The 11799-nt window shown below is 36.1% G+C and overlaps 1 protein-coding gene across 1 annotated transcript; it reads left to right on the plus strand.

Moving 5' to 3' along the window:
* Positions 1-2875: 2875 nt before the first annotated feature.
* LOC122024481 (U-box domain-containing protein 21-like) lies at positions 2876-4584 on the plus strand. Its single transcript, XM_042583117.1, has one exon. The coding sequence runs from the start codon at positions 3129-3131 to the stop codon at positions 4419-4421; it is 1293 nt and encodes a 430-aa protein (XP_042439051.1). The 5' UTR covers positions 2876-3128; the 3' UTR covers positions 4422-4584.
* The last annotated feature ends 7215 nt before the right edge of the window (positions 4585-11799 follow it).

The following is an 11799-nucleotide window of genomic DNA, read 5'->3' on the forward strand; positions in this document are numbered from 1 at the left end:
ATGATTTGAATGATTAAATAAAGATATCATTTTAAAAGGGGCGCAGAGAGAGGTGTCCACCTTTTTTTGTTTTTTTAGAAAATAAAAACGCCCATATTATAAAAAGGCAAATGACGGACCCTCTAACCAAAGTATTCAAATAAATAGAAGAAACTGAAAATTACTAACTTCAGAATATTATTAATTAAATTAAAAATAAAATGTAATATAATATTGAAAATGACAAAAATACAAACAGCGGTTTACTGTAAAATTTAGATTTATAAAATAACAAAATTCACTAACATCTAAAAACACAAATTATATAGATGAAAATTGAAAAAGAATCATAAAATAAGACTAAACTAAACCTCAATTTTTTTTTAAAAAAAATCAATTAACTTTATAAAATAACAAAAATGCTGTATATGCAAATTTGAAAATTTTATACATTCACAAAAGTTCATATTATACATTAAAAAAAAATCTATACTTAAAAAAAAAGCTCCAAAAAGAATATATAGTCCTGTCTAATTTTCCCCTTAAAAAATTGTAAATTTATTTTCATATTCAATTAAAAATATAATCAACAAATAATTCTATGGGGGTAAATGAATTGAACGTTTGAAGTTTGGTGGTTGATGTTTAATTTGATAATAGCTTGTTTATATACGTTCAATATATATAAGATCAATTAAATGAACAAATTTTAACAACTCATTTAACTAAACGAATAAGTTTGAGCACGTGTGTATTTAGCTCATTAATATTCAATATTCATGAACATCGTGAACAATATTCTTGAATCATGTTCATTAATAAAATTCTTATAAACTAGCTAAATAAATAAAGAAAACTTTCAAAATAAATAAATAAATTTATATTATCAAGTTCAATAATTAATCAAATAAGTTTAAAATATAAATGTTTCAAACAATCAAACAAACTTGAATTGAGAGCTCGATAACATCTAAATGAACCAAACTCAAACTCAAAAAAAAATAAAAAATCAAGTCTTGAACAATCATTTTAATAGCTTGATTCATTTTAAATTCACCTCAATTACCTTATCAAATACGATTGAATGCCACAAAGCTTGGTGTGGCTTAACTTGTTTACCACCCTAATCATCGCATATAAAAGCCATGCAATAAAAATTAATAATAAATATTAAAACTGCTAAATGTGTAATGTGATTGTTTTTCAATAAGTACAAAAAATAATTAACATTTAATAAACATAAACTAAGAGGTTGGCATTAGAACCACATTTTATAAAAAAAACAAGTTAGTTGTTGTTGAAGCAATAATCCAATTTCTAAAATAATGTGATACAATTATACTAATAATTATGTAACTGTATTAAGTTACATTAAACTCAAGAAATCATATGAGTTAGAACTTTGTACAAAATACCCCATAAATTGATCCAAATTTAGCATTTGGTCTATAAAATTTGTTATATGTAAGGCTAAAACTATTTTACGAGGCTAAACTTATGAATGGACTTCTAGCATATATCTACTGAGATTCAAAATTTAAAGAGAATAGGATTATAAAACAATTTTGATAAAAAATATTTTTAATCACTTTGAAAGCATATATAAATTAACTTCAATAATTTCTAGTTGTGCTTTTATCTAGTCAAAATTTCAATTTAAGTAGAAAATAACATATAATAATTTTGACTAAAATTGTTAGTATTTAATTTTAAATTATTTGTCCAATTTAAAAGTGTGGATGGATTTTTAAAGTTTCATTTCTTTTATTGAATAGTCATGTAATATTTTGGACTAAAGCTATGACTGTACGTTCGAATTATTTGATTGATATTTATCTATTCAAATTGAAAATAAATATGATAATATAGTAATTTTGATTCGGACTAAGTCATTTCATCATTTTAAAATATGAATAAATTTAATAATTCCCCAAAATATATTTACTCAAAATTTATAGAGAAAATTGACGCCAAATGAATATTATAATTTAAAATAAAACCATAGTTTTTCTAGTTTACATTTCAATTAATTAATTAAAAAAATTTATGTCACTTATTCTCAATTTTTTAAAAGTTTAATATTTTATAATAATTTTAAAATTTTATAACTTATATAATCTATTATTATAAAAATTTTTGTATTTTATAATAATTTTTAAAAATAGTTTATATACTAATTTTGGTGATAATTATTAGATAGATTTAAAAATGAGTCTATTTAGGTGAAAATCATTAGATATCATCCTTCTACTATCTATCCCGATTTTATTAATTTTACAATTAAACATTTTTCTACGACCGAAACAAAGCTAAATCGGACTGCCGAACCGGTGTTGTTCTTGTCGGAACCAATTAAATGCATTATTATAAAGGGCAATTAAACCGACCCGGTAGATAATATTCCGAGTTTATTGAGGACAATTAGGTCAATCAACAACATAAAACTTTTTCTTATTAATATGTTACCTCGTCAATTGAGATGTTGTGGTAGTTAAGATTAAAACACGAAATATTATCATATTAAATTATAGGATTGAAAATCAGCATCTTCAAGACGGGTGAATCACTTTCTTACTATAGTAGTAATATGTTACCTAGTTCGGATCCTCTGTCCCCATTTCTCTATCTTCGTGTCCTATTATCGATCGGACGAATCAAATTAAATCTCAAGGTATCATGACATTTTTAAAATATGTATAGTATCTTTGTGATGATCAAATTTAATTTGATCATTAAAATTTAATTTAATTCGTATAATGAAACATGGGACAGAGAGAAAAGGAGACAGATGATCTGAACTATATGTTACCATACCACATTATTAATTCGTTACTTCAACACCTCACGTATAATGAGATAAATTTTAAATCGTCAAATCTTCTTTAGATATATCAAAAATATTATGCGCCACCGTCTGACCTAATTCCTGGGCCAAGTAGAGTTTTTTCTACCGTCTCCTTCCCGTGGTTCAACTATTCAAACTTCAACGGTCAACGTTCAAATCAACTGCAGGCTCTTCTCGTTCAACAATTAAACCAAAATTATATAAACGCCAATCGATCTCCGCGATTTCTTCCAACTCCAACTTAAATCTGAAGAACTCATTCCGATCCTAGCTACTTCTTGATTCTTCAAGAGATTTGGGGTTCATGGCCATGGCATGGAAGAGGAGAGCCAAGTCCAAGGCCAAGCCGGCCACGGAAATACCGGAGATCGCCGTCCCGCCGCACTTCCGGTGCCCGATATCGCTAGAGCTGATGAAAGACCCGGTGACGGCGTGCACCGGCATCACCTACGACCGACAGTCGATCGAGGGGTGGCTCCAGCGGGGGCATATCACGTGCCCGGTCACCCATCAGCAGCTGCGCTCCGACGAGCTCCTCCCTAACCTCGTGCTCACCCGGATGATACAATCCTGGTGTGGCGCCCACCGCGACGCCGGCGTCGAGCGCATCCCCACGCCCAAGATCCCTCTCTCCGCGCCGCAGGCGGAGGAGCTCCTCTCTGAGCTCGCCGCCTTCGCCCGGCGGCGCGACGCCGGGAGGTGCGAGCAGCTGGCGGCGAGGGTGAGGGCCCTCGCGCGGGAGAGCGAGCGCAACCGGCGGTGCCTGGCGTCTAACGGCGCGGGAAGGGTTTTGGCGGCAGCCTTTTCGGCGTTCGCCGCCAACTATGCTGAACTTCCGGAACTTCTGGAGGGAGTGCTGGCCGCAATGGCGGCGGCGGGCATGGCGACGGACGACGAGGCCGCTTCATTTCTCGCCGCGCCGGAGCCCTTGAACCTCCTCGCGGAGATGCTGAGGCACGGCAGCCTGGCCGCACGGCTCAACGCGGCGATGGCGGTGAAGTCTCTTCTGGCGACGACGTCGAGCAAGCCAATTTCCGAACTGGTGTCGGCGACTGAGGGGATGGTGGAGGCGCTGGCGAAACTCGTCAAGGAGCCGATCTCCCAGCAGGCGATGAAGGCCTCGCTCGCGGCGATCTACTACATGGTGAGCGAGGACGAGGGGGCGGCGGAGTCGGTGGTGGAGCAGGGCGTGGTTCCGGCTCTGGTGGAGGTGCTAACGGAGCCGGAGAGGGGGATGTGCGAGAAGGCGCTGGCGGTGCTGGAGGGGGTGCTCAGCTGCGAGCGCGGCAGAGCTGCCGCATGCTCGCACGCCCTGGCGGTGCCGGCGCTGGCGAAGAGGATGTTCCGGGTGTCAGAGGCGGCGACGGAGCTGGCGGTGTCGGCGCTGTGGAAGCTATGCGGGGACTGCGGGAAGTGCTCGCGGGAGGCTGTCCAGGTGGGGGCGTTTCCGAAACTGCTGCTGCTACTGCAAATCGGGTGCGGCGAGGAGACGAAGGAGAGAGCGACGCAGCTGATTAAATTTTTGAACGAGAATTGTTCGGGGAAGAACATCGAGTGCGCCGACACCATGGATTTCAAGGGACTCAACAAATTATAATCTAATCGATCGATCATGTTCATCAAATCAAATCAAATCCAACTATCAAATCCACTCTGATATTTTGTTTTGTGTCAATAGTTCACTCGCTCCAAGCTCCCAAAAGGGAGGAGGAGAGAAGATCGCTGTTCTGTGCGCTAGTGCAATTAGGGCCGAGTAAAATCGAATTAACCAATTAATAAGTCGATTGAAAACATATATATTTAGGATTTAAGATATGTGGCTTCCATTTTAACAACAACGCAGACGCATGCATGCAGGTTGACGTTGAACGCGTTGGGGTTGACTACAGTGTCGCCGGAACTAAATTCTCGAGCGTTTTGGAAGGGATAGTAAATAAATATAAAATGAAGAGGAAATTTCATGCGGAAGCTGTATCATGGATGATATATTGAAGATTCAATCTCAGTGTCTTAATTAGACGACCCAGTGTAGTCCGGTGATACTAATTTTCTACGGGACTCGTCTGGCGTTGAACGACGACTTGTATGCACCCATGGACTTGAGTCTTCGACTGACTGAACTCATTGTGTATTTTTCCCTGTAATATAAATTATAATATAATATTAATTGCCGTCGTGTTTGACCAACACTTGCGGCTGGTCTTCGTGCTAGTTTTGGCAACGAGTGGTTATGTTTACGGGAGATGTCGCCGTTGATTTGAAAAAACATCACGAGGGTGAATTAATGATATATGACTAAGTCAGGCGCATGGCGGTGCGGATCTTGAGTGCCGACCGATTTAATTCCATAAAAATTTAAAATAAAAATAAATTTAAAAATATTTATAATGGACAATCTAATAGTCCAGCATCTTACGTTTAGATTTTATCTTGTGTGTGTTCCGGTCCGAAAACGAGAGTGAATCAAATCCCTTAGAATATACTTTTGTTAGCTTTCATGGTCAGTTTCTCCAAATCAGCTTCGGATTAGATGTGGTTGATTTCTACGTAGAACGACACGGATTAGAGGAATCATCCGGAGTTCCCTCTGATAGCTAATGTATCGTGGGAGCCTAAAAAACGATTTTAAAAAATAAATAAATGAATGGAGAAATGATGAAATTGAAAGTAGCAATATTACAATTGTAGTCCTTCGATTCAGCATGTCTGTCGTTCAAGAAGTAAAGTAGAGGAAAAAATCAACTCTTTATTAATTGGAGCCCCTTACTTTAATGAATGTGACTCTCTTCCTTACACTAAGGTTTTTCAAATGAACTTTAAAATGTAAGGATGTGTCTAATTGGGTTATTTTTGATAATTTTGATTATTTATTTAAAGTTATCAACAAAAATTCTGTTTGATTTAGATAATCAATGATTCTCAAGAATAAAAGATGTCTGCCACATCACTAAAACGTATTCAAAAAGGGAAATCTGATTACCTTGAAAAGCCTAGGGTTTTTCTTCATATAAGAGTTAATTACAAAATTTTCCAAAATTACCCTCTTGGTTTTGCGCACGAAGGAGGGCAGGTGGCCGTCAGGCCTGGAAGGAACAGAGGCAGGGAGGAGCACACGAAGGGATGATTTGTTCTATGCATTCTTGTGTCTTACTTAATCAAGGGGCCTATAGATATTACTTTCGTCATATGAAAGAGATAGATCTCATCTACATCACTCATATCCCTATACATAACTTATTACATACCTAGTGATCAACTTTATAGTCCACTCTGTTAAAGATGATGTTTGTCGATACGAAAGTACACAACTCCTTATGTAGGGAACTATAATGACTTCAGGTCTAGGAACTATTCATACTAATAGTTACTATAAGAATATTTATGACACTCATATAACAATCTATGAAACATCCTCATGGCAGATCAATTCAGTACATATTCTCTAATATATACTCATATGTCAACTTGATATCTCATATCCATGACTTGTGAGATTAAGTCATTAATTAACTTACATGTTAGTCTCAACGTATTAATATTATCCATGTATATTAATGTCTGACTAAGAATAGTTAAGAGTAGTATTTATATAAATCTACATGTTTCCACTATCAATTCAACCAATTGATATACTGTAGACTAGAACCTACTATCTTGGGACATTATTATACTTTTTCATCTGGCACAGATCTGAAGTAAATATAATAATCATAAACTTTATCTTTTATTAATGAAATATGATACAATATGTCCTAAGTCAATCAACTCTTAATTGGCTCTTAGGGCTTACACTAACACTAACCAAATACAAGTCTGAACCTGTAAAGTTCGTTCCGGGGTATTTACCCCATTGAAGTTCAATAATATGAAGTAAAAGAGGTAACACAGAAACTCCGATTAAAGATATACCCCCTTTCACTAAGAGCCCCCAAGTCATACAATCCAAAGCATCTACTCTATATGGTGACCAATTCTTCACATCCATTCGCATTCACCACAGACACATTTCATCAAATACAAATAAGGCATAACACAATAGAACACGTTATGCACATATCATAGAACAAAGAAATGATCAAATATATAGTTCACACATCAATATTACATCATAATTACTCCCTATATCCTAGAGTTTGGAGGAATACTCTATAGAAATGAAGAAATAACCAAAAGACATGAAGAATAGCATTCTACAACTCAAAGCATAAAGAAAGGATAAGAGAAAGCTTAGCAATGCATTGCCGATGTCTCTGAGAGGATCTCCATGCTCTAGTGGTGGACGAATCATCAATGACTCCTCAAATAGTGGCTCTAGGATTTCCCCTAGAAGGGAAAAATCCTTCCCCAAGGAGAGGGGACGGAGCCCAAACCCAAGATGAGTCAAGCAAGAGTTTGTTTGACCCTTTTATAGCTTCCTCGAAGTTTTAGATCTGCCCCTTTTGTTGGGTTCCTCCAAAACTAGTTTTTTTACCCATTAGATCAGGTTTTCTAGGGTTGAGCTCTAAACAAAACTTGTAACTCTTGAAATTATCTATATTTTGATAAGTGAATCAGCCCGTGGCTGCTGAAAGTTATAGTAGTTCAAAGTCTAGTCTTCAATCTAAAGGAGGATACGACATGGTAGTGCCTTTTGGCATGATCGTGCCATGGTACATACTGTAAAGGAGTAGATTTTAGCATAGACGTGTAGATCTTGAAGTTGTCTACAGTTTGATAGGTGGATCAGACCATGGCTCCATCTGAGCTAAAAGTTATGACCGTTCAAATTTTGATTTTCAGTCTAGGCGAAGCAAGTGACACGGTCGTGCCTGTTTGCATGACTAAACATGTTTTTCTCTAGATAAAGTTTAAAGAAAAGTTATAGATTTTGAAGTTATCTACATTTTGTTATTTGGAATAGCCGTAACTTCAACTGAGCAGAAAGTTATGATTATTTTACTTTTGATCTACAGTGTAGAAAAATTTAAAATTTGATATGGTCATGTCTGAAAAAGACAAGTCCCTGCCTAAAAGGCATGTATAGGTTGTGGAAAATATTGGATTATGCCAGATTTTTACATGGGCATGCCTATAAGCACAACCCGGACGTTTTGGAGGTTCTAGACTCTGTTTTAGTTCTGTTTTCCGTCAAATTTCTTCCATAATGGCATACACTTGTCAAGGAATATGGTTAGAGTGTATTCCTTGATTAAAACTCCAATTTAAAAGTCTCTTGAAAGTCTTTTCCTTCATGTATGTTTCATGTGTTTGGCTCGATGATGAGGCATGGCTAGCTCGTGTTGAACCTTTTTCCACTCCATTCTTCGTCTTTCTTGTCCATAGGAACACGCCCGTGTCAGGGGACACAGTTAGAGTATGCTCCTTCCTCTAACTTCACATTCTAAGGTTTTTTACTCTATTTTTACTTCAAAATTACGTCCTATCAATGAAAATACATAATAAGTAGATTTCCGAACAAAAAAAAATTAAGCTAATATAATGATAAAATAAGGCACGATAACGTAAATCATGCTTATAAAGTGCAAGAAATGTGTGTCCAACAATGCATATATATATATATATATATATATATATATATATATATATACACCACCTGCTTTGATAACAACTAGCACCAGACAAAATAACGATTATCCTATGGGCTAACGAGAAGAAGGATTTAAGGAGAAAATAAAAAGAGAAACTGCCGTCATCCACATTTTTCTTAAAAAGGAAATTTTATTAAACAACCGAGGATCATCCTTCAAGTAGCTAGACACTTATATATACTCTAAAATCTAAGACACAAAGAAAAAAAAAAAGAAATATTAGCATATAGCCTCCAATTTATAACTTATAAAGAAAGAAAAAAAATTTATCATAAAGGAAAAATTCTTAACAGACTCACAATCCTAAAATTTGGACTCAAAATACAAGAGATAGAAATTACCAAAAAATACTCTGAATATATATAGATATATAGGAAAATTTATTAAAAAAATAAAATTACTAAAGATAATAATAATAATTTTCAGATCCTCATCCATTAGTTAGTCACATACAACCAGTGTTTGATTGTAAAAGTGGTCAAACCATGGTATCAGACATCCTGCCAAATATCTAAGCACCACCAGAGGGAATGAATTTGTTTTAAGGAAATTATATTTAACACAAGCTTCAACAGTGCTAGTGCTCCTTCCCATTAGTGGTTTTTAAGAAAATAAACTAAGCGTTCATGAACAAATTTGGTATTCGGCTTGGTAAGAGCTTGTTTATGCTCATTCAATATACATAAGATTAATTAAGTAAACAAGTTTGAAGAGCTCGTTAAATTAAACAAACAAACTTAAACACATATGCGTTCATCTCGTTAACGTTCGTGAATAACTTTCGTGAATAATATTCATGAATAACGTTCATGAACAATGTTCATGAACCGTATTCATTAATAAAACTCTTTTCAATATGCTAAATAAATAATAAAATAAAATAAACAAATAAGTTTGAATTATCAAACTCAATAATCAATCAAACAACTAAAAGTTTCAAACAATCAAACAAGCTTGAATTGAGAGCTAGATAATATCTAAACAAACCAAGCTCGAACTAAGCTCAAGTCAAGCTTGAATTGAGAGCTCGATAGCATTTAAACGAACTAAACTCAAGCTAAGCTTCAAACAAGCTCAAGCTCATAAAAAATAAATAAAGTCAAGCTTGAACCATCATTTCAAAAGCTTGGTTTATTTTAAGCTCGACTAGGCTCGATTACCATATCAAACAAGCTTGAACGTCCCAAAGCTCGGCTCAGCTCATTTACAGCCCTAGATAGGCCTCAGTCCAAGCGCCCGGGGTGGTATAGGTGCCCAAAAATGCCTATAAAAGGAAGTCAGTGGCAGCTTCCAAAACACAACATCTTCTACTCTTTAAGCTTCATTACGCTTCCAAAATGATGATACTCTGCTGCATTCAAGCCTCAAGAATGCAAGAATGATACGATGCTACTACGTACTCAAACTAGCTCAGACATGGGTAGCGTATAGTTACTACTTTATATTAATCTCTCTTTCTTCTTGCATTTTATATTCTAAGGTTGGTAGTCTTGTTACCAACCTATCTTTTGCAAGAAGCAATTTGATATTGAATTACCCATCGAAAAGGTCCAAAGGGTTTGGGTTTTGGAGTAGGAGTCACCGAAAGCTCTAAACCAAGTAAATACATATGTTTTACTTTTTCACACTTTCTATATTACTTAGTTATTTTTTATTTCCGTCGCGTACTCAAATTTAAGAAAATAAAAAAGAATAATTTTTAAAATACACATGATTCACCCCCCTCACAATGCCTACAATCCTATAAGTGGTGTCAACACCTTGTTAGCATTGAATTGGTGCAACCACCATTCGAGTGGGGGGGTTTCTCTTTTTTTTTCGCCTTGTTTTTTTTTGGTTTTGAGTTTTTTGATTGAAGTTAGAATCGGTGTAATTGTAAGTGTAGGGCCCTTAGCAGCCAATTAGAGGGGGATGAATAGTCTGCACAATAATAAATAAGCTTTCTCAAATTTTTACAGTTTTAATAAAACAAACACTTGCATAGAAGAAATTAAGAAACTAATTAAAGAAAAAGAAGCACACATATTTTACTTGGCTTGCAATGAGGGGATTGCTAATCCAAGGCAGTTAAAGCTCACTAAAAAGATTCCTTGGGGTAGAGTAGCCTCTTACAACGTTGACGGCTCACAAACAAGTAGTAGGATAAAAAGAGAAGCGTTTACAAGTGTTGTTTTAAGCTACTGGGATCAGGGCTGTATTTATACTCCTGATCGGGGGGCCTAGAAGGGTTCTAGGCGCCTGGAGGGGATAAACTTTTATTCACTTTGCAACGGATCGCGACAAATCATGTTTTGATAAACCTTCAGTTCTGGGGGCCCGGAAGGATTCCGGGCGCCCGGACTGTGCAGATAAGGCACCCGCTGGGTAAAGCGCCAAGGGGGCGCCCGGGTGATTTGAGCACCCGGACTAGGCCCGGGCTCCCGGACGGTCCAGGCGCCTGGACTTGGTCCAGTCGCCTAGACCCAAAAAGTCAACTCTTAGTTGACTTTTTGGTCCGAGTCTTCCGCTCCGGCTCCGCTCGCTTGGATGATTTCGACCATCCGGAATAAGGCTCACCCAAACCCATTTACTGGTCTTCTCGAGGAACCTTCCACTCCGGCTTCTCGTCCCTCGGAAATGCTCGGGCCTCCTTCTCGTCCGTCAACGTACTATTCCGCAGCACCTCATCCCTCAAGCGCACCAAGCCAGTCGACTCTCTCCCATGTCGTCCTCCTCGCTAGCTGCGTCATTCGCTCGACTTCCTATGCTCCTAAGTTCTTGCACACTTAGACACAAGGGTTAAAAATATAATAGGACCTAACTTGACTTGGTTAATCACATCAAAGCTACCACAGGGTACTTACAATCTCCCCCTTTTTGATGTGAGCAAACCAAGTTAAGTTAGGATAAACCAAACATAAATAACAGTAAGGCAAAGAATTTTCCAAGTACAAAATATGCAAAAAAAAAATTAATGAATGATATTCCCCTAGACTTAATCTCTAATTCTCCCCTTTTGATCACATTAAAATGGGATAATCTCTGCAAAGTCTAAGGGATAAAATCAAGAAATTTTAAGTTTTGAAAATCTAGATTTTTCAATTTAGAAACTATTTTTGGAAAATTAAAAAAACATAAGTTTTGAAAAAATTCTTTTAGATAGAGAAAATGATAAAGTTCCACAGAAAAATAAATTTTGCAGCAAATAGCATTGCAAGATATTTTTAAATTTAAAGAATACGAATTTTGTTAAAAAGTTTAATGATAATACAACAAGGAAAAAAATTTCCTATAGATGAGTAATGAAATTTTATTTCTAAAATAAATTTAATTTTAATTAATTTTTAACATAAATTATGCAGAATAATTTATTTTATAATAGTTAAATGTTTTAACAATTAGTCAATT

The sequence above is a fragment of the Zingiber officinale genome, chromosome 9B, assembly GCF_018446385.1.
Source record: "Zingiber officinale cultivar Zhangliang chromosome 9B, Zo_v1.1, whole genome shotgun sequence".
In the NCBI taxonomy this organism is placed as follows: Eukaryota; Viridiplantae; Streptophyta; class Magnoliopsida; order Zingiberales; family Zingiberaceae; genus Zingiber; species Zingiber officinale.

What these genes read in the sequence shown, in the direction of transcription:
- LOC122024481 (XM_042583117.1), top strand. Translation starts at nt 3,129, where the DNA reads ATGGCCATGGCATGGAAGAGGAGAGCCAAGTCCAAGGCCAAGCCGGCC.